Source organism: Vidua chalybeata, chromosome 12, assembly GCF_026979565.1.
Source record: "Vidua chalybeata isolate OUT-0048 chromosome 12, bVidCha1 merged haplotype, whole genome shotgun sequence".
Taxonomy (NCBI): Eukaryota; Metazoa; Chordata; class Aves; order Passeriformes; family Viduidae; genus Vidua; species Vidua chalybeata.
In genome coordinates, this window is record NC_071541.1 from 7,390,073 (window position 1) to 7,413,669 (window position 23,597).

The 23,597-nt window shown below is 45.8% G+C and overlaps 1 protein-coding gene across 10 annotated transcripts in view; it reads left to right on the forward strand.

The window, feature by feature from the left end:
- Positions 1-23,597, forward strand: part of CADPS (calcium dependent secretion activator) — a 206,935-nt gene that overhangs the window by 23,025 nt on the left and 160,313 nt on the right. For all 10 annotated transcript variants that reach the window (XM_053953714.1, XM_053953716.1, XM_053953720.1 and 7 more), the window contains exons 2-3: positions 17,278-17,391; positions 21,413-21,745. In XM_053953714.1, coding sequence (XP_053809689.1) covers positions 17,278-17,391; positions 21,413-21,745 — 447 coding nt within the window. The remainder of the gene's footprint in view (positions 1-17,277; positions 17,392-21,412; positions 21,746-23,597) is intronic.

Sequence of the window (23,597 nt, forward strand, 5' to 3'; positions counted from 1 at the left end):
GAGTTGGTTGGGGGTTTTTTTCCAGCAGATTTTTCCATACTTTGAGGAGTCTTGTGTTGAAAACCTTCCCAAGGGAGCTCTTTGTTTCTTACAGCCCTGCCCTGGGCTCATATTTGTTGCCTTTGCTCCTGCTCCCCTTCTCAGGGGTTTCCTGGGTGATCAGTGCCACCAAGGTGCCCTTTCCCTGCACTGTGTGAGTACTTAGTGCACCCCCAGCCATGTACTTTACATGTTAAGTTAAGCCATTACCCTAAATAACAGATGCATTTTACCAATCTGATAATTGGTGGTAGGTGCCACTTTGACCAAGGTGCAAGGGAGAATTTGCCATGCTTACACAAAATTGTTTTCCTTGTTTATCACAGCATGATATAACTACCTGGTGCTCTTAGTGGTGTTTGATTAGGTTACATGCTATATAATTTCAAGTACAGTGTGTGTGTGTGGTAGTTGCATAACACAAATTAAAGTCTGAAATACAGGAGTTGTATATGTGAAAGTCATAGAGATCTTTTCCACTCTAATTAGCTTCTTTCCAGAAGAAAAGAAAAAAGCATCAAAAAAATTCAGTTCACTTCAGTGTGTAGTAGAAGATGAAGCTTTGCGTGGGCTGGACCGGTGCCACATGATGGAGCATCACTTTGGGTTGTACAGAGCTGTGTCTCTTCCCTGCAGCAGTGTACTCCTGTGAAGAATCTGGCTTCTCCCGAGACATTTGGCAAACCTGAGGGCAGCAAGTGGTACTGTGGGAGTGGTTGCTTTCTCTTTCCTCTGTGCCCAGCTTGTCCAGACCCTCTTGGCACAAGCTTGGGCTCTCCTTCCAGAGCTCAGCATCAGTCCCTGCCCAAGGGACACAGACTTGTGTCCTTGGCACAGCCCTGTGAAGGGGACTGCTCCTGGCTGTCATGGCTTACCATCAGAAATTATTCAAGCTATGAGCACCTTGGGGCTAGGCCTGGTAGGGTTTTCTATTATTTTCATTTTTGCACCAAATGGTAGAGGGAGGCTATGAGTCTCAGGTTATCAGCACAAAAACAGGCCCTGGAGCTGACCTGGGTGTGAATGGGACAAGGCAGGTGCCTGGGTAGGCCAGGCTTCTGCAGAGGCATTTGCAGCCAAAGGGATTGGAGTGAGCTGTGGGCAAGTACTCAGAAGTGCTTTGAATTGTGACAGTGATTGCGGCACCATCACCTCCTATCAAATGAATCAGCAGGAAAGAGGTCTTTCTTTGGCCCAGGGCTAGTTAGTTTAATTAAAGGTCTGTTGCTCTTGCAGAATTTTGATGTAGTCAGCTAAGTTGGTTGCTTAAATGATGTAATGTTGTTATGCCTATTTTTCCTCGAGTCTAAATTTCTGTACCATAAGTAACAGGATGAAATGCTCTGTTGCTGTCTGTGGAGAGTGATGAGAAATGAGTGGTGGAGGTGGTGGGTAGGCACTTAGAACTGGCAGGGGATCTGCTGTGAGACCTGATGGTTTTGCTGCAAATTGTAGGTGCCAAGGCTGTGCCAGCGATTCGCCTCGTGTGGCACACTAGGGAGATGGCCACCACCAGCTCAGCACCTGCTTGTTAAACTGTTTTGAAGAAAATAACCTTGACATCTAGTTTATCCATTCTCAGGGGATTGTGATTTGTATCTGGCTTTTTCTCTAATTAATAAAAATCTATTTTCATATCTTGGGGATGAATTTTCTCTAGGCCTTTGCTTATCCAAAAAATCTTTGATGATTTGAAGTGATGGTTGTAATGATGGCCTTTTCTCTCAGTTGGAACTGCTGGACCCTAAGAGGGACCAAAACAACGTCTTTAAATTTTAAGCCCCTGTACTTCCATACATGCAGCTTTCTCATGGCCCACCTTTTTTTTTTGTTATGTCATCTTCTGATCCCAAACCCTGTTTTTTTCAAACCTACTCTTTCTTGTGAACTATCTTATGTTTCCACTGGGGATAGAAATGCTTTTCTGTGCCCTATCCCAAGGAGCTTGGTGGTTGTTGGCAGTAGTTGTTCATGGAGTAGCTGCAAGAAATGCTGCAGTGGCCACCTGGTTCCTTCAAGCTTGCTGCTGAGGACTGTGACTGACTGCCACGTGGACACTGGAGTGGGGTTTGGCTTGTGCCATTTCTGGCACTTTATGGCCATTTGTGCTGCTCCAGCTCCAATGCCCCATCCCAGCTGAGATCCAGCCCTTCTTTGGAGCCTGAGTCCTGGCTCTTTTCTCATTCTCACAGCAGTGTTCATTTGCCTGGTACAGCTGCTGGGACTGACTTAATGCAGTTCTGTACTCATCAAAGGCACTCATCAAGACTGGAGGCTTTTTGGCTTCCTGGCTGCTGCTTCTATCAGTAGTTCCTATTAACACTAATGGAAATTACACTCTGGCATCAGCAGCACAGCACCCCCTGTGCTGTGCTCTGCTGTCTGACAGGAGTGAAATTGTGGGGGTAATTCCTTCTGCATCACACAGAGATTTTACTGCAAAGGGTCTTGCTGTCACTTCATAAATACTATGCCAGCTTAATGTTCTGTTGTTTTCTTTCCTGGGAAGAGCCTGTAAAGCTGAGGAGCATGGTGGGGGTTAATGCTGGTTCTCAGGCACCAAGAATAAGGGAAGAAAAGTCTTTTGAATTCCAGCCTTCGACACAGTGCTTCAGAGGCTTTCCCTGTGGCCCTCCATAGCTACAGGGTACATTTCTCCCTCTTCAGCAGCAGCCCCTGAGCAGGAAATGCAGCCTCTGTCACCCATCCAAATGTCAGCCCGTAGGCAAAGAGGATTTGTGCACAGCTTAGCAGAGGGCTCAGCTACCAGCCCCATTCCCAAACAGGCTGAGGGGTGCCATGCTCTTACTGACTCATGTTGTGCAGACTCTGTTGCTCAAGATAAGCATCTTTATTCTCTCATGTTCTTGCTGTTAGCCTGCAATGTGGCAAAGGCTTCTGTCTTTCTTTGTTGTTTTTTTTTTCTGATGTTATCTTTAGTTTCTTTGCTTCTCCATTGTACCAGGAAGAATTGGGATTTGTTTTGCATGCTTAAAGCACATTTCTGTAAAAAATGTCCAAGGAATTAATCACAAAGCTCGAAAATAGTACATGGTTTGTAAAGAAGTAGTCACAGTTCAAAAGATTAAAGAAAATAAAAATTTCCATTTGCTACCTAAATTTAAGGGGAGCTTTAGTGTATCCTGGGAGATAGCATCAGAGAGAAAAGTGAAATTGCAAAGACAGACATCAACCAGAAGAAGTGACTTGTGCTCAGCAGTTCTATATTCAGGTTTGGGCAACTTTGCTTCTGAGAAACACTTGGACTTTTAGTTAGTGAAGGCAAAAGTATCTTCTCCAGGGCTGGAGCTGATGGACAGGGGTGCTGAAGTTCTCAGGTGACTTCTGCTGCCAGCTTCCCTGGCATTTTTTTTCCAATATTTCCTGGTGAGGAAGATTTTATTGCTGATTTTGTTTGCTACAGCATGCATAATGTCCAAGTTTCTGAGCCCACAGCCAGGGTTTCAGCTGGAGCCTGGCAGCTTTCTCTGCTGTGTGCGTCAAGCCAAGTGCTGAAACCTGGCTGGAAATGAGTTGGAGATGGAACAAAGGTTCCCACCAGTTTGTCCTTCTCTTGTCAGTGTGGGCAGGATACTTGCCCACTCAAGAAACCATTGTGTGTAAAACTCTGACGTTTGGAAACTGCAGCAAGGAGGGCCTGGGTAGCAAAGTATCATTGGCATTGCTGGAGAAAGCCCTGCCAGTGTGGAACAAAGGGGAATGGGCTTGTTTGTGCTGCTTTTGGCATTTCCCCTTTGTGCACACCCCAGCCTGGCCCAGCTTTCTGGACAAAACCTGCTTGGTCACAGTTCAGCCTGGCCCCCTCTTCTTCATGAGGTTTTGAGGCCAAAGGAGCTGCATGAGCCAGTGCAGCTGGTACCTGGCATCACCTGCCTTGACCTGCACACCCCGTGGGCTCCCTGCCCATCTTCAGTGTGCCTACTCCCTCACCCAGCTGCCAGGGAAGCTCGCTGCTGATATTCCAGAGGGCTGGGAAAGCATTTGTCTCTGAGATAACTGTCAGTCAGGGCTGCCTGTTCTGGAGCAGGCTGTGTGGGCCCCCTCTGCAGTGTGTGTCATGCCAAGGGAGAAGCCATCACTGGCTGTGCTGGTGCTGGCCCAGCAATCAGCACCAGGAGTGAAACTCCAAGCTCCTTTCATTCAAATATTTTGGGGAATTTTCAGGTAAGTGACTGCATTCTCACATTCTGAGCTGTGCAGCTTTTATTTAAGCAATATTTAAGATTAGTGTTTTTCCTTCCAATTTCTGCAGGTACCAGTTATCTCTATCTTCAGCGTAGGCTGAGGCTTCTAATAGGATGTTTGAGTTTAAAAAAAAAAAAGGCAATCCATGCTGTAGGCTGAGGTGAGGTGGGATTGTCTGTGCATGTACAGCATAATGTGAGATCTGTTTTATGGGATCAGAATAACATGGAGTACTGTGGCCCAGCTGCCACCAAGCACTGGGATCTGCCACCTGCACAGACCTGTTTCTAGGACATAGCTCACTCCTCACACTTTTTGGAAGGAGGAAAATGAGAGTATTGATTCAATGCATTGTGCTCATTTGGGGAGCTTATTTTCCCTTTTTTTTTTTTTTTTTGTGGTTTTGACTGTTATGGTTTCAGTGATGTCTTGCAGGGCTCCTAGAAGCAGAAGGGAAGCTCCAGGATAGAGAATGCTGTAGGCAAATGCTAGCACAGCTTTCTTTTATGAAGAATAATTTCATTTTGTCTTTTCCTCTTTCTGTATGCTCACGTGTTTTGCTGCTCCTACAAGTACTCCTCTGAAATTATATGCTTCAGTTCTGCAGTAGCTTTGCTGCTTTATGCAGGGGGTTTAACTTGAGCTCTTAATGTGCAGACAAACTCATTACCTTATGTAGCAACAAGCAATTCTTCCCTCCTGCTCTTTGGGACTGTGTCCTGCTCCCTTTGTGCACAGCCTGCTCTCCTCCCCTCTCCTGGATTTTTAGCCACTGTAAGGTAGTATAAGACACATAGGAAATCTGGATTTTGAGCTTGGACAACATATTCTGGGGGTGTGTTGAAGAGGATATTTACTCCATCTGTTACATCCCCTTCTGCTGCAGGTCACTGTTCTTGTAGCATCAGCTTGAAATTCTTCTGCACAACCCACAGCAAAAGAGGAGCAGAGACTGCTAATCTGATGGGAAGAGGATAGCAAGGGGCTCTGACCCTCCCAGCAGAAATGCACAGAACTCATCATTCACTCAAAGCCTTTAAAATTATTCTGCCTTAAGTCCAAAGCAGAAAAAGGAATCTTCCTGCTTTTGGACACAGCCTGCAATATACTACACTTCACAGGAATCCTTAAAACAGCTTTCCTGGCTTAAATGAGAGAGTTTTTAATATGTAGGCATGTGTTTTTGGAGAGGATTTTTATGTAGGGCCATATGCAATTGTTTTGTTGAAAATTGCCAGACTTTAGAGAGTTAATGTACAGTAGCGGTACCAAATTTACTCTTTTGGGTTTGTTAGGAAAACTGGATGTTTCAAACTACTATCTCTAATCTTTGGCTAAAAAAAGGCCCCACAGCCCATCAGAGGCACAAAAAATGCTTTTTTAGGTGGTTTGGTTTTTTGTTTGATTATTATTTTTTTCATCCAGTTTACCAGTACAGTGTGTCCAGGCTGATGGGAAGATGTTTGGATCAGACTAGATCTGTCTGCATTTGCTCCCTGTGCCCTGGAGCCAATAGGAAAGATTTGTGCAGTTGGGTGCTGCTGCTGCTGGGGCTGGGTGGCTGGTGCTGGGTCACAGCAGGCAGCTTTGGGGGGATGTTCTTTAGCTCTAATTAAACTTGGCAGGAGGTGAAAGGCAAAGGACAGCCAGCATGCTGGCCAGAGGCACCAAGGGCAGAGGGCTACTCGCTCAGGGAGCCAGGATGTCCCCCTTGCCTCAGCCAGGTGCCCCCAGGGATGATTCAGTCATGGTTGTGGTGTTGCTTCTCTCATTCCACCGGTGGGGTTTGCGTGGGGAAGGTCCCGGTGCCGAGCTGTGCTCAGCTCAGGTGCCTCACCCCTGTCCTTCCACCGGTTCCCCAGGAGGTCTCCCTGGGCTGCAAGGCTTGGACTGGTCACTGCAGACTCCAGAGCCTGTCAGCCAGCAAATGGCCTTTTCCTTATCTTGAAAACCATGGTTGAACTTCATGCCTAATTTCATGCAAGCAGCTAATTGTCCTTTTGCAGATACCCACACTGTACACAGGCTGTGTGTGCCATGACTGCCCTAGCTGGGTTTCATTTATGCTTACAGCCTAAAGCTGAGAAAAGGTCACTGCTTCCTCCAGCCTTCCCTGTCAAGTGAATTTGCTCCAAGCCTGGAAATCTGAGCACTTGCTTGGACAAAGCCACCCTTGGGGGTATTTCCCCATGGGGCTTTCATCCCATCTCTGTGATGCCTCAGATAATTTGCAAGATTTGCCCCTTTGTTTTCAGCCTCCTAACAGAAACTGGGTCCAAAGGTTAGAACTGTGGGAAACTAAATGGATAATTTTAACATAATTTTAATTTTAGCCTTTATTTAAATAATAGTAAATCACCTCAGTGGAATGATGTTATTGCAGATGAATTTCCCAGATGTCTTTGAAGGAGCAGACAGACATTCTCAGCTATTCCAGGTACATACCAGCCATCCTGTGAAGGTATATTCTTGTGTCTCTGCCTGGTGGTGGGCATGGAAAGTTGAAATGCTGCTTCCTTGCAGTAGTTCATTGCCTCAGAACAAACTACCTTTTACTAAACTTTCTCCTCCAGCTCCAAACAACATGCCCTTGTAAAATCTGATATTACTCACTTTAGCAGGAAATGTGAGGTGGAGGAGGACGTGCACTACAGTTTCACACCTTTTCTCTTGTTTTTCTATCTAGAAGCAAATTCTGTTCTGGCTTGACTGATTGATTGAACCTTTTTCAAGTGCTGTCTGAAGGAGACAGCTTCTCTTTTACTGGATCAGAGATGTATTTGGCTCTTACACAGATTTTCTTAAAATCTGGAGTGTTTTCTTTCTTTTTGTTTGTTTCTTGGAACTCATGGCAGATGCACAGAATAAGGGAAAATTTCAAACATGACAAGTTGTACTTAGCCAAAGCCATGCTGTGTAGTAGGTCACGTCTCTTAGTGGGCTGCTTTGAAAATGTGCTTTCTTTGGAAAAGAAATATTGCTCAGACCTGCATCTGCTTCCTCTTCTGCTCCAGCAGTGCAATTTCATGTTGATTCAGACAGCAGCCCTCTGGTTTGGGGGCTGGTGGTTTCCTCAGCTCTTGGCAGGGGCAGCGTGGGCATATGGGGTGCCCACAGCAGGACTCGCCATCTCAGCCTTGTCTGCCTGGGAGCTCCTCTTCATTTCTTGCCGTCTTGTTCATTCCCATCAAAGACATTCCCTCCCCTGCTAACTCTGCCAGGCTGAATCCAGCATTTTCACAGAGGCTGGGACACACCAGGAGTCCTTGATTCTCCATTCATTTGTCTGCCACTTCTGCTCAGTAAGAACTGTTTTTAAAATAGGTTGTGACATGGAGGAGAGGCAGAGTTTAATGATGAAAATGATGCAAAAATAACACCAGTGATGGTAGATGTGCTTTTTTTTACCTTAAAAAAGAATTCAGAGAAGCTTGGGTTTCTTGTTTGGACATCTGAAGTGTCAGTAGGAGCTCTCTAGCTCTGATTGTTTAATATTTTTAAGTCAGCATGAACTGCTGCTGTATTAACCAGGAAAGATGATTGGCTTCTGCAGTCTGTAGGAATAGGAAGGTCTGCTTGGAATAGGAACAGAGAGATGGAAATAGTACAAACAGTGATTTAAAAGTGTCTCTAAAAGTAGCTTGCTTTTCTTCTTGGATATGCACCATTCTAGTCTGTGAGAGGCTCACAGTCTTTTCATGCATGTAGCTGCTTCTGGAGAGAAACAAAGTACTTTAACTCTCCTTCACAAATGGGAAATGCAGCACAGAGGGAACAGACAAATGGGCTTCTTGGACAGCAAGGACTTGCCTGAATCCCAGAACCCCCAGCACAGACCATCTTTTGTTCCCACCTCATCCCTCACCCCTATTCGTGGATCAGTTAGTTTATGGATATGTAACTGTCCCTAGATTGTGCCTGGGATCTCCAAACCCACAATATACTGGGCCATTCCTAGCCCCTAGTCCAAGAGTGGAGATACTTGGGTAGTGTCAGCAGCAATAAGGGTTACTGATCTTCAGAGTGCTCAACTGTCCAAATAACGCTGGCCCAGGTGGTGAAAAGAGGTTCTGTGCTGTTAGTTACTCCCCAGGAGGGGCTGGCAGAGTGTTCTTGGTCAAAGGGGCACTGGCCACATTGATCAGCAGTGTAAAACCATCACTTCTATACAATTCTTTCTTTTGGGCACCTAGGAATTGTTTTGAATGCTCCCTTGTAGCCCTTGTAAGAGATTTTGCACTTTTTAAAAAATATCAATAAATACAGTATCAGCTATCTATTGCAGATGATTGAATGAGAGGTTTTGCATACCTGTGATGGTGACAGAGCAGGAGGTTTAGGGCTTTGCAGCCATTAGGAAATAGATGTGTAATATCCATACCCCAAACTGTCTTTCTTACTTCCTTTCCGTCAGGCTCTGAACATCAAAGTTCTGGAACTTGTCCTCAGAATATTCTGAAATAAATATAAATTCTAGTAGGATCATAGCCCAGCCTGTTCCTGATTTTTCCAAGGGTCTGGACATGAAGGATCTGTGATGTTCTCCAGCTTCCCACCTCCCTCCTCCACTGCAGCACACCAAGGTCTTGAAGCATGAAAGGATGGGAGGTAATGTCTCAGAAGCTGTGTCACATTAACACTCACAGGCTTCCATAGACCATGTGTTGTTTTCCATCCAACAGAAAGAAAGGAGTGAAAATGTTACTTTCCAAGACTGCCTGTGATGCTCCAGAGGAGAAGGAAGATCTTCCCTTGATCCTTTTTCCTGGGTTAAGCATTTTTTGAGGTCTCAGAGCAGCAATGCTCTGTGTGTACCACATGTACTGCACTAGTGGAGTGAAAGGGCAAGGCCAAGCCATGTCTATTGCATTTACAGAGAGTTCCTACAGCAGTCAGAGCAAACATGTCTCAGAGTGCCCCTCTGGCCAGGCCCTTGCTAGCGGGGTTTGCTGGAGCAGGCTGTGTAAGTGGTTGTGTTAGTGGCCCTCAGGACTTGAAGTTAATCAGACAGAGACTGGGACTGGGAGGGAATAAGGAACGTGTTTGGGCCAGGGAGAGGAGGAGGAGATAATCCAGCTGCAGAGTACAGCCTGGGAGTAAAGGGATTTTTGGGCACCCAAAGGGGCATCCAGTGCTGGGGAGCTTTGCTTCTCCCTCTGCCCATTCTACAAAGCCTCCGTTCTTTCTGTCTCCTGGATTTATTTCCTAGCTGTATTTCTGCTAGTATTTTTATGGGTTTGTTTTTTCTGTTTTATTAACAGAGCAGCTGCACTTTTACCACAGGCAGCATGACGCTGGGCTCTCTGCTGAAAGCTGCCACATCACGATGATGTGTTTTACCCAGCAGACCTCACCAGGCAAGGTTCCCAGCACAGCAGAAGTCACCAGGGAGGTTTCTCAGAGCAGCAATCACCCCTCAGCCCATCCTCAGTCACTGGCCTAGTATTTCATCATTGCTATTTCTTGCTCCTGTTTTGTGCTGGCTTCTCTATTCTTCTAAGATCAAAGTCATATTTTTATTAGCATTAAAAATTAGGGCCCTGTATCTGTTTGATCGTATGCAGAAAGATACCCAGCAGGGCTAGCTTACTCTGTTGAATCTGTCACAAACTCACTCTGCTAATGGCTTGCTTAGGTAAAATAAGATCAAAGGTGGAAAAAGTTCCAAGTTTTCTGTGCTCTTGTCAGGTGGCTCCATCTTGGGGTTACTTGCCAGCACATCAGCTGCAGAGGAGGGACCAGCCAGGAGGAGACACACAGGAGAAAGAAACTTGTAGGCTGCAGCAGAATTTCCTGATTGGATTCAAGCTGAGCCACCTGGTCTAGTGGGAGGTGTGCCTGCCCATGACAGAGGGTGTGGAACTGAATGATCTTTGAGGTCCCTTCCAACCCAAACAATTCTGTGATTCTGTGATGTTAATGGAAAAGGGGAGAGATGCAAGGGTGGACAGGTGGAAGGGTGATAAGTGAATGTTGGATGGATACCCCTGGTACAAAGAAAGATAGCAAGTGAAGCAGGCTGTGGCAAGGTATTTTTTGATATACCTGCATCTAGGCTTGCTCTGTGGTAGCAGGTTGAAAAAGGATGGTGTAGTTTGGAAAGCACAAGGGGAAGGTCATCATGGCAAGTCCCAAATCCTGGGTCTGCTTTCCTTTTTTTAGCATTGTGCACGGCAGCGTTTCAGAAAGTAGAAGCAGCCGTAATAGCATTTTAGGTCTTTCATGTATGTCAAAGAAGTGTGCCTAGCTGGCAGAGTGAATCATAGAAAAGAAATATACTCAGGGTTTGAGAGGATAAAAAAGCACATCCATGTATTTCAGAGAGCAACTCAGAGCCTGTGCTTTGTTTCTCCAATAAATCTGCTACTGGATGTAGTCTGGGACAGTGGAAAGAGGAGACCTGCACTGCTTGATCTAGAGCCTGTGTATCTGCAGCTGGCTTAACCAAAGGTTAATGATTGATGTTTTGCCTTCCCATACTTACGCAGCAATACTTGAGCCTCTTTACAGGAGAAATGTTCCAGCAAGTGCCAAAATCATTTAACACTCACTGCTTGTGCTGCAAAGCTGCTGGAGTTTGCTCCAAGTAACAGAGGTAGTGAGAGGTCCTGGCAGGGATTGGAGCTGGTGCTGAGGGCAGGCATGGCTGGGTGGTAGCTCTGTGGCTGGGCAGAGGAAGGGGCTTTCTTCCTCTGCAGGTGGCTCTAGTGAGTTTTCTCTCCCATTTGGTCACATTGCTGAAGCAGATATTTACCCTCAGCTCAGGAAATACTATTCTTGTGTTCTTGGGCTGCTTGAGTGAGAGGCTGGTTCAGTCTCTGACCTCCAAATCGGTGTTGTGCTGGTGTGTAAGGACCCAGGAGCTGTTTGCATTGCTTGTGCTCAAACCCAGCCTGATCTCTGAGCACAGGGTAGGTTGGCATGTAGGAATGTTTCTCCCAGAGGATCCCAATAGCTCTGACCCGTCCCCAACATCACAGGTGGGCTGAGCAGACAGGGCATGAGCTGCTGCAGGCAGCTCTTTACTGCCCACATGTGTAAACCAGGCATGGTCATGGTGCAGTCATTTTCTCTGCAACAAATCAGCTGGACAGCTCTTCTGAGAGAGGAGTAGGTGACACTGGGGTGGCTTGCCAGGACTATGCCTTTTTCTCATTTGCCACTCACAAAAGATGACTGTGGCTGGAGAGTGGGTGGCCAGTGTGCGTTCATCAGGGCCTGTAAAGCATGGACCGAGGGAGAGGCAGCAAATCAAGCACCCACAGAGAGGGAATTGTACAGGTTGCAGGAAAACAGTGGGTGTGTGCACAGTGATCTGCATATGGTCAGACTGTAAGGGTATCCCTGGAAAGATGTATCGTGGCTATCAGGAACCAAAGCACAATAAGTTCTTTCTGGTAACAAGTATTAAATTTCTCTGAAACAACCTGAAAAGGCACTGTTAGGTGGCTGGAAACAGTTTCCTGAGACTGCCAATTAACACTGGTTTTGTGTGTGAGCAGTGAAAAGCCAGCAGTGTTCAGCTGTTTGTAGAGCAGCCACATCTGCTCAGGAGAGCTGGCAATTAAAACCCCAAATGCTGGGGCTGTGAGTCACCCCACCTGTGGCCCTCTCTTGTCGCAGGCAAATCAGCAGCAGCAGAGGGACAACCTGATACATTTTCCTAGTGCAAAATAACCTGATTTTTTTTTCTTCTTCTTCTAGTCTCATGCCCATTGCTGGGGCCTCTGGCCTCTCTCCCGAGACCAGTGCTGGCTGCTCTGGCCTTCTCCCCACACCTTCCCTCCCACATTGTTGGTGTTGTAACTGGTTTTCTGGCTGTAAAAGCAGCAATGATGAGAGATGCTCATTTGGTTGGTTTAGATTTTTCCTAAATCACTTGGTGCTGAGGAGTAATGAAATATTTATTACATGTTACAAAACCAAACCCAGAGCAACAACACAGTGAGCAGTTAAATATTCCTCCTTTCCTCCCTGCAGTGGTCCCTGAGCAGCAGGTGCCCTAAGAAGGAAGAGCTCAGTGCTGCTTGTGGTTGACTGCTGCTGGGCTTTCTGGACAAAAGGCAGAAGTGCTTCCCCTGGGAATCACCTGCAGTCCTCAGCTGAACCGATGCCTTCAGGACAGGGATGATGCTGATGGGCTGAGCCATTAGGGACCAGTGTGCAGTGCTGTGATGCATCCTCATGTCCTGGCTGCAGGAAAGACCCCTCAGTGGGATGTGCAGTGTGCAAGGGCTCTGTGAAGCATCAGTGCACTGAAACATTCAGTCCTTGATCAGAGGTGTTCAAGTGTGGCAGTGAAGGGGGTCACTTCTCAGCTACAGGGTGCCTTTCACTTGGAAATATCCTTCTACACAGCCCCAATCTGATTGATTTCAGCACCCGTCACATTGATGGACAGGCTTTATTAGCACCTTTGAGTATCTGTACAGGTGTGAACGTGCTATGCTGTAGGTTGCTACTTACTGACAGATTCAGCAATCTACAACTTAGGATGGCACTTCCTTCCAAATGTTCTGTTGGTTATGGTACTGTTGTAGCATAACATAGGTTGCAAGAGAGTTCTAGAGGTCTCTGGCCCAATTTCCCTGTTCAAAGCAGGGCTCCCTCCCAAACCAGATAATTTTCATGCAGTCAGGCTGTGGAAGTTTGCAAGGCTGGAGATGTTACAGCCTCTCTGGGCCCATTTTGGTGCTGTACTTATTCCTGCATGCTCAGACTCAGCAAAGCATTCTGGAGAGAGGATGGCTTAGTGAGGCACATTGCTGTATATAACTCTTTTCAGAGAAGTTTTCTGTGGCAAACAGCTCCTCTTTGCAGTGCTTGTGCTTCCTTGGTGTAGGCGAAGGGGGCTGGAGACTATGTGCAGAGATGGTGCCAGCTGTTCACTGGCTGGAACACTTTGGAGAAGGTGCCATGGCTCCCTGCATTCAGGTTTGCATTTGGCTCTGAGTCAGACTGAGTATGTGCAAAAATAACACAGAGCAAGAAAGCTGCTGGTGTATGTTTGTTTCAAAGATGCTGATGTGCTGTTTGTTGGGATCTGCATCAAGCAAATTCTTTGGTTGCCTCTGTGATTTGCTTGTGGCAGGTGGGTCTTTGTTCAAACTGTGAGGTTCCTAGATTGTGCTGGGCATGTGGTTTTTCTTAACAAATTAGACCAAGAAGGTAGGAATCATTTGGGGCCCATGTCTAGTCACTGGTGAGCTCTTCCTGTAATGTAGTCTGTTATGGGAAAGACATCTGCCAAGCTTCTTATAAAACTCCATGCAATCCACAAGGGAGGCCAGCCCAAAAGCTCCATGGGTGCCATGCCTGGTACCTGTGCCAGGAGTTCACTGCCTCAGTTGATTACAATTTTTAATGTGCCTGTGTGTATCTGGCAACTTAAATTCTCCCATGCTTTAGACAAGTAAAGGTCCAGGAAACACTCTGCTTCACAAGCACATGACAGAATTAACTTGGGAGAGTTCTCTTGGGTCCAGAGTGCTGTGTTCCGTGATCCCTCTGGAATGCAGAAATGACTGTTTTTTAATGGCTCGCATGTGGAAAGCAGTTGTAGGGGATATCAGAGACGTTTGGAAAAGTGAGGGAAGCTAAACAGAATGAAACTCTTCAATCCACCAGTTTTCCTGCTTACTCCCAGCTCTTCTGTGTGATGGCACTTGGATTTGTTTGCATGGGAGGCAGCGAGGCTGGGCCCCCAACATCCACACCCCTGCTGGGCTCGCAGCCTAACAGGGTTTCACCTCCTGCCACAGCTGGTGTGAAGGCTGTGATGTTGTACTGGTGTCCTTCCCAGTGGAAGTAATTCTGCTGTTCTCTGCTATTTGTGAACACCCTATGGAAGGTAACCGAGTGGCCTTACTGGATCTGCAGAAGCTGTTGGCTTGCTTTATGTGGATTTCTAGCTTATCACTGGTGCCTCCAATTACAGGAGATAAAATAACACCCCTGCCTTTAAAGCACTTAAGCTTTCAGTTGAGTGTTCAGGGCACATGCTCTTTTAAGCCTGTGGCTGAGTTAGTGGCATCACTTGGCACTGCTTCAAGGCTCTGGAGAGTGATTCTGATGCTGAGACTGCCCCCCTGCCTTGCTCCAGCCTTTGCTGGGAGGTGCAGCCTCCCAGCTGCCCTAGAAGTGCTTCTGGGATTTGGCAGCAATGCCTGTGGGGCCTGATGGGGACAGAAAGAGGCATAAAATAGGAGGTGAAGCGTGTTGGGCACATTTGGTTGACCTGCAGGTCTGGTCTCCTCTGCTCCCTTGTGGTGTGGCTTCTGCATTAGGTGTTTGCTGTTGTGCTGCAGAAGCTAAGTTTAATATGAAAACAGTTAAATTGTGTCTCAGATCGACAGCTTCCTTGATAACATCTCTAACAGTGACCTGGATCAATACCCCGTGCTGTCTCCTGGCCTGGTGGGGGTGTCAGACTGAGGGTCCTGTTAGCTGAGGACTGTGCTGTGCTGCAGCCAGGTGTGATCAGAGAGGATCTCCTTTTCCCTGGATGGGGAAAATGCTGGCATACAGCTTGGCTGAGGAGGAGGCAACTGACACTCTCGTAGAGACAAATCTGATGATTCATTTCCACAGCTCCCAGGAGCTTGCGTGTGAGCTGCGTATTGGGAATTTCTAGGAATTTCAAGGAGCATCATTCGTTCTGAAGGTAGCCCATTCAGTACTGAGGAAGGAGAATAAAATACTGCTGCTAGATGGCATGATAGGAATTGAACAAGCAAGGGCTTTTGGAGGGTGTCCTAAGAAATAACCTGAACACAAAAATGTAATAAATATGCTATGCATGTTGTTAAAATCCCAAATGAAAAGCCTCTTGGCTGAGAGTATCTGTGCTCTTAGTATGTCTTTCTGTATGCCTCAGTCCCCTGATTTCAAGGTTACCTGTAGTTTTTCTGTTTTTGTTCCTTGGCTTTTTGTAGCATCTGTTGCCCTGTAATTTCTTTCTGACATTCACAATGCTTGCTAATACAAAACTGTCAATACATTTAATTAACATCTTGCCTTTTGCTTCTTTGAGATAATTAAATGATTAATAAAAACAGACCTAGCACCTTCCCATTGGTGTTTTTGATCACTGCATTGTCTCTGGCTCCTCTTATCATTGACCCAGTTTTCAATTCCATCAGCTCAGATATGTTTGGAGCCTGTTTAACATCTGATGTTGTGCGTGTTGCCCAAGGGCTCCTGATGTCTAGGGTGCTGTAGGCAAACACCCCAAAGGGGTTTAGGTGCCTGACATGGCAGATAGGATCTAATTTTTGGTCCTAAGAGTCTGCCATCCTAAAAGCTATAAGCTTTTGGCAGTGCTTTTCCTCAGGGCTCATGGCTCAAGGCTGAGGTGGGTCAGGTTAAGGTCCTTACTCCAGCCCTGTGATGCTGGGCTTTGTTGCATGTGTGCCAGACCCTGTGAAGTCTGGGCTGGTGTTTTGGGGGTGGGAGTGACCCACCTTTGCAGCACCCACAAGGTGGTGAAGGCTGTTCCACAGTTTCTAAAGCAGAGCATAGCGAGTCTCACTTTTTCTGTTTGATGAACACTTCTCCATTTGCAATAGGATAATCCCAGATTATCACATCAAATTGCTATTGCTCACTAACCTCCCTCAGCGGGTGTTGAGGCATTAATTACCAGTGTTCATGATGTTCACTACTGCAGTCCCCAAACACCCCAGGTAGCAGATCATGATTGTAGCTCCAGTGATATTTATCACTGCATTTTCCAAGTGGTCCCTCTCCTGCTTTTTATCACTAGTGGTGTTTACCAGGCGTCATTATGCTCTGGTTGTTTGAATCTCTGCAGTTTTTTTATACTTTATTCAAAGCCATTTAGACACTTAGAGCCATTAATTTCAACATTCTCTTCCATTCTAATAGTCTGGTTTCTTCCAACCCATTAGGGCTGAAGGAACAAGGGAGAAAGACACTTCTCTAGACTTTTTGCTCACTAATAAATACCTGTCCTAATTCTTACTGCTCTCCTTTCCCTTTAAGTTTGAAGTTGCAATATGCACATATTGTTTGCTTCCTTCTGTTGAAATTAATTCTTATCCTTGAAGGTGAAGTAACCCCATGGTAAACCAGTCCCAGCTACATTTCAATCCCTGAAAATTTTAAGCATGAGTGTTGTCTATATCTACAGTTGTCTACAGCATTGCTGATACATGACTTATGTGCCTGCTGTGACTTTGTCTGCATTGTAAGCTGAAGTGGGTTTTTAGCTATGTCTGGTTTTAAACTGACAGATAAATTGGAAAAATACTGGCATGTTATATTACAAGGCTGGAATAAACCCTTGTAAACTTTCTATTGATGTCACTGTAACAGAATTAGAATTGTCTTGTAAGTTATACCAGCTGTATGCTGGACGTGAAGTGTTTTGAGCAGGAAAGAGACAGCAGAGAAAGTCCTTGCTAGGAAAAGGAGAACAGGTTTGCTTTCATAGGATTTCAACAATAAATTCTTTCACCACTGATTTTAACTGATGTTTTGTATGTGAAAAGCCAAAAGAAATGAGCAAAATGAGCAAGGACAAAAAAAAAAAAAAAACAACAAACCCCCCCCCCCAAAAAAAACCCACCCAAACAAAAGCCAACAGCTAGCTTGCAAGGCATTCCATTTGGTATGAACCCCAAGCTTCTAAAGGGGAGGAGAGGCTGAGTGGGAAGGGGTTGCACCAAAACAGATTCTTCCAAGCACTCACACAGCAGCTTGCTTTTGAATTGAGTATACTTGAAGCAGTAAAAGTCTTGTGTGCATTTTGTGGTGGCAGAGTTGTTTAGAAATGATGTTCAGGGTGACTTCAGGTGCTTGTGATGCCTAAATGAACTCGCCAGGCGTCAGCGTGCGTGTGTGCGTGTACCCATGTGCAGCTGGTTCCTCAGCTATTGCTGCTGGCCCCAAAGAAGAGCAGAAATGCATGTTATAAGCACCCCAATAAGATACTGCAGATCAGTTACTGAGGTTTTCCCCTCGTACATAAACCTTTTTTGACGAATTTTCTTCTTTTGGCTTGTTTTACAGATAAGTAAGCAGCAGCTCCAGACAATCAAAGATCGTTTCCAGGCCTTTCTCAATGGAGAAACCCAGATTGTGGCAGATGAAGCATTTATAAATGCTGTCCAGAGCTACTACGAGGTAAGGAGAAACAATGCAATGCTCTTATGAATCTGTGTCCTCAACCCTATTCACAGATGGGGTTCAATTCTGAATTAATGGTTTGTCCATTATCACACAGTATGAAGCAAAGGCAAATGCAAAGTGGCTTCTGTCTGATGTCTGGTACATCACAATGTTTGGGAGGTTCAGGGTTTGAATGTAAACCGTGGAACAAGCATAGCAACCCCTATGCTGTGGCATTTCCTTATAGCTTGATTATGGGGAAGACTGCCCTGCCTTTGAGCTGAAAAATAATTTCATGATACTTTTGAACAGTGTATTCTAAAACAGGGAAGAGGGCAAAATCAGTAAAATCAATCTCGTGTGCTCCCTGTGAAAAATACCAAGAGAAATCTGGGCAGCACATTCAGTTCTTGCGGAAGCTTTTGCAGTGTGTCCAATTGACTTTGGGATTTTCAGCAAGAGTCTTGTCTTTTCCCTTTGGCCTGACAAGTGCTGCAAAGCAAAGGGGGAGTGAGGAGGATGTGCATCTACAAAACTAGATGATACCAGACAACATTGTTCATAATTGTGCAAAAGAATAATTATCTGTCTTTTTGCACCTCTTTGTATGCAGCCCATGATGCTGCCTTTTATATCTCTACTTAGAAGAAAAGAATTTCTGGTTTTGAAGGAAATCAGTGCTTGTCATTTCTATAAGAAGTGTTGTTTGTTTTTTTTGCTAGCCCTTCTGCAAAGCACTTTTTTCTTCCTAAAGCTATTCTATCATAGAAGGTGAAGATTTTGAATTGCCTACATAAAATATTTCTCTGGAAGTGCAATGTAGGAGGGGACCAAAATCAGATAGTAAAACTGAAGAGAATTTTAGCTCTATAGGATATGACAACAGCTGCTTCTGTGTAAGGAAAGCACAAATTATCTCTGGATTAACTCTGTTAAACCAGTCTAGTAGTTCCTGCTACGTCATTCTCTGTACAGGAAGGAAGCAGAGAGTCATTTACATCTTTTATCAGAAAAGAAACTGCCAAGGAATCATCACAGCTTCACTGAACATGTGCTCTCAAAGAAAGTTTTCAAGATGAAGTGAGCCATGTTTTAGGATACAAGAGCAGCATAATCTGATAAGATTATTGGGCAGGAAAAGGAAACTGCTTAAAACTAGGCAAAATACATCCCTGTTTCAACTCTGGCTGAATGTTGTCAGCTCCAGAAGTCCTGTGCTGTATAAATGCCCCAAGTTATCAAACTGAAAAAGAGCAGTAGATTAGCACTAGATATACACAAGCCCATGTTCTCAAGTGGACCCTCCACTGGTTCTGTCCTGCTTAAAACCGGCCACACAAAGTGTAATGCATCACTCTGTGTCCTTTAGCACAACTTTCTTTTTCCTCTTTTTAGCTGTTGGTCTCCTTTAATTGACAGCCATGTGCTTGCCTCTGTGGCTCTTCCTCAGCACCAGCTGCAGTGGCACAAGGCAAAGCCTTGCCACAGGAAGCCTCTGCCCCTCAGTGCCTGAGCAGTGTTCCCTGCTGAGACCATTCTCCCTTCCTTCTCTGCAGAGATGTGCCCCCCTTGGTTGATCCATTGTGCAAATCATGGCAGATCCTGCTTATCTCAGCTCCTGCAAATCTCAGTTTTATTCAATTAACTGTCCTTCTGCTGGGTGCTATCTAGAAATCAGGATTTCCTGATTTATAAATCTGCAAGATGGCTTAGAAAACACACAGCTGAAACTGGTAATCTCTGTGTAGGACATGGCTGATGTTTCTAAAAAATCCACTTATTAATGGTGCAGGAGAAGTTCATTACCTGTGAATTACTGTTTTTTTGCAGAGAAAAAAAGATAAGGGTGACCCTGTAGGTCAGAAATGCATTTGCTGTTGCCCTGAATGTGTTTGAATGGCCACATTTTGCTGTTAATTCTGGCTGTCAGGGTAAGCATGTGGTTGTCAGTCTTAGGCTAGTTCACAGGCTGTTATCAAATTAAAAAATTGAGTGATCTGCTGCTGCTCTGCAAAGCAGCTCTGTGCCTGCAGGAATGCTGCAGACCCGTGTGTGCAGACAGGCCCAGCATACTCCAACACACTGCAGGGGAGCTCTTCTCAGGTCCTTTGACTTCTAATGAGAAAAGCTTTGTCTGTCACCAGCACATTTTGCAGCAGTCACTTCAGTGCATATGACAGAAGTGCTTCATTGGACCCATTTCCACTCTGCTGTGGGCAGACAGGGACACAGTGGCATGGTGGGCTCATCTGTGGGTGTGGAGATGCCTGACCCAGCTCCTGGAGGTCTGTTCCCTTCTGCAAGATTTGGTGTGTGCACCCATGCTAGGATTTTGTTCTAGGCAGTTCTTGGCTCCTGGCATCCCTACTAAGCAGTCCTACAGCCAGGCAATTCACCTGGTGTTTTCTAAAGAAAACAGGACAGAACACCTTTTTTCTTTTTTTAAATCTTCCTATTTCATGATTTCTGCTGCTTTGTGTCTGACTGATGCTCCCCTGTGCCTGCCTCCTCCCTGCCAGCTGCAGCCTTCCTTTCCTCTGCTGGCTGCTGCTCCACACCCAGGGAGGACGAATCAGGGCTGAGGGAACTGGGGAGCCAGATCCCACTGCTCAGGATGCTGGAGGTGAGGACCATGGATAACAACAGCCCTGGTAGGTATGGGAAGTCATTAGCACTGTCACACAGGTTCAGGCCTGGGCACCTGGCATGGATGAGGGGACATGGGAGCCCAGGATGTTGCAGTGGGGTTGGTCACTGTGACCTCCCACCATTTCCTGCAGTCAGTGTGCTGATAATTTCCTTGACTGCATCAGGAGCTTGGCTCTTGATAGCTCTCACCCAGTACTTGAAAGCACCTGCACACACCTGGAGCATAATCACTCATATTTCATCTCCACGAGGAAATGAAGCACATGCTGCTGTTGTTTCAGCATGGACTGAAGAGGTTGCTGGTGGCATTCTGCCTGTCTTGTCTGCAGGGACTGGGTGTTCCCATGCTGATATTGGAAGGAAATAGCCCAGCTCTTCCTTAGCATCATTTTTGGTCTGGTCCTTGGACAAAACCTACTACTACTGCCAACAGATGCCTGTGCCATCAAGCATCTGGGAACATGGAGTACTGTGTTGCTGAATGGTATATAAAAAATAAATCTATCACATCCTTAGGTCATCCTCAAGCTCTTTAATTATTGAGAGCTGACAGATACACCCCTGTGAGGGTACAGCTTCTTCCCAAGCTGCTGTATTCATCAGTTCTCAGCATTATTAATAAAACAGCAGTTTTCTTACTGCATATTGTTTGCTCTTCTGTGTTCAGGGCTTGGGAGAGGAGAGCCAACACAATATCCCTCTGACTCTCTAACCCTTCAGCTCTGTGTTGCTCTCAGGACATCTGTGATCTGTGGGAGTCTGTCATGTTTTGACCCTTTTGCTGCTCTTGCAGTGGAAAGAACATCTTTATGAAATGTCTTCTCCCTCCCTTTCTCCTGCTATCAGTGTGCTGCATCTCTGCAAAGGTTCAAGCCATGCTGAACCATCTTGCACTCTGGTATAGTAGAATTAGGGTGTAAACCTGGTCCCTGCAGAGGTTTCCCAGGGGCCTGGCTACCAGAATAAATCCAGTGCAATGCTATTGGCTTCAGTAAGATGACTCTGCTCCCTCTAACAGGGCAGAACTTGGTTAAGTGAATGTAGTTGTGAAAAAACTTCCTTATTAAAACATCAGATGGAACAAAATAAAATCCTGCTTTCCCAAAGGGCATTTATGTATCTGGTGAGGTGTGACCATAACATCACAACAAGTCCTAATTGCATCAAAATATTTCATTGTAGTAGAGGCAAAGCAGAGCTTTACCTGATTTCATTACACTTCCCAAAGTACAGCTGAAACCTCTGGAAACATGTGGCAGTTGAGTGAGGAGTTGGAGAATGTCCTGGTAGTCAATAAGCAGCTTTCCAGCAGTGAAACCACCTTTTGTGGTACTTAAGGGGGATTTTTTTTGACTGGCACCATTTGAAATCACCCTTTTCTTTGCAGGTATTCCTGAAGAGCGACCGCGTTGCCAGGATGGTGCAGAGTGGAGGGTGCTCAGCAAATGACTCCCGGGAGGTCTTCAAGAAGCACATTGAGAAGAGAGTGCGCAGCCTGCCAGAAATTGATGGCCTCAGCAAGGAGACAGTCCTGAGCTCTTGGATGGCAAAGTTTGATGCTATTTACCGTGGGGAGGAGGATCCTCGGAAGCAACAGGCCAGGATGACAGCAAGTGCTGCCTCGGAGCTCATTCTCAGCAAGGAGCAGCTCTATGAGATGTTCCAGAACATTCTGGGGATCAAGAAATTTGAGCATCAGCTACTGTACAATGCATGTCAGGTAAGGTGGGAATTGAAGGGGTTTTTTTGGGGAAGGCTAGCCAATGGGAAATACTGCTGTTATGAACTGGAAACTTTGCGTCTGACCAGACTCTTTTGGAGAGAATCTTCACCAAGAAAGTGGGGGGTGGTTTATGGTGGGACTTCTGCACTGCCAGTGTTGTTCTGGCTATCCAAGTGGGCCTCCTTCTCTTACTCATTTTCTTGCTCAATTCCATAGGATTGCTGAGATGGGAAAACTTTATTCCTCAGCTCTGTATCTGGGTGAGCAGGTCTTTGAGGTGGTTAAGTGGGCTGTTTGCCTGTGGTTTGTTTGCCCTTCCCGTGTCACATCACCAGTCTAAATGACAGTGGTTCTTACAGCCTGTGATATCAGTAGTTGAATTCTGTGAGTCCCTAGGGTGGGTGGCTTATGCAGACTTGCCCAGCGAGGTTATACAGGTTCTCCTTAAGCAGAGGGATCTCTGTGATCCCAGTGTGCCTGTGGTGGAAGGAAAGAGCATCCTAAAGCCCCATGACCTCAGAGTAGCTCTGCTTGCACTTGAAAACCTTTCCCATTCCTCTCTTTCTACCCCAGAAGGGCCAGTTCTCCAGAGTTGCATAGCCAGGACTCTGCAGTACTGCTTGTGATTCCAGCAGCTCTTGCTGAGGGCTGTCAGTAGCTATCCACACTGCTGGTGACCCAGATTACAGTCCCCTGCTATTGGATATAAATATCACAGGCGGGATAAAGGATGCCAGAGTCACAGAAGGAGTAAGGTGTGGAAAGTTTTTGGAGGAGGAGCAGAATCTTTTCCCTGTAATTCAAGGCTTCAGCTTCTTATTGAAATGAATACATTTGAGACCAATTCTGTCTGTCTTCTGTCTAGACATTTCCAATTCTTTTTAAGACACAGAGAATTATGTTTGATCTGTTTTTACCCCTGTAAAGAGCCTTTGTTATCTTGCATTTGTTCTTCTTCATCTCAAACCTTAATGACAGAGTGGGGAGAGGATAATAAATGTCCCTGAGTAATATGTCTCCTGAGCAAAAACTGCAGTGGCCCTCATAGATTGTGTTTACAGAGATTTTGTGCCTCCATCCTCTGTTGGAAGAATTCTTTAAAATCAAAAGCATAATGTTTTCAGTGATGTGTCAAGAACTATGTCAGTTCTGCCATGTTTTGGTTTATTTTTAAACTTAAACCAGCTCCAGCCCTGTGTCTGTCTGACCTGTGCATTGCTAAGGACCAGGGTGGCTTTGTGTGAGCGTGTGTGTGAGTCTTCCCTCCTGGTTTGTGCTTCCCACTGAGGCAGAAAACAGTGTTTGACCACAGCTGCCCTGCTTTGTGATCTCTGCTCATTAGAATCTTTCTGGCTGACACTATGAACCCAGAGGCTGCTCCCTGCAAATTGCCCTGTTGCATCAAGGAATCTTTTTCCTGCATGAGACCCAGTTTTAATCCTGGAGGATTTAATTCTGGGTCTTTTCTAATACTTGGAGACAGTAAACCTGTAATTTAAGCTTTTGCAGGAAGACATAATTTCTGATGAAAGCTAGAATTAGCATGGAAGTTACTCTGTTTTTATTACCTGGATAGCGAGGATAAGGTATGCAGAAAGGAAAGCCCTTTGTGCAGTGCAGCCTCAGAAAGCTGCAAAGCCAGGAGTCATTGAGCAGCTGGGTGTTTTCCTGGGATGCAGTGGGAGTGGTTAAAGTGCCCTGGTGCTGTGGGGTGGGACCCTGCCCCTTGGGGAACAGGTCACTGCTGCTCCCTCTGCAGAGGGAAGGCAGCAGTGGGCACCCAGGGAAACCACAGACTTTGCTCTGGGAACCTTTTTTGATGGTACCTGTGGTCATGTCATCCAGGCTA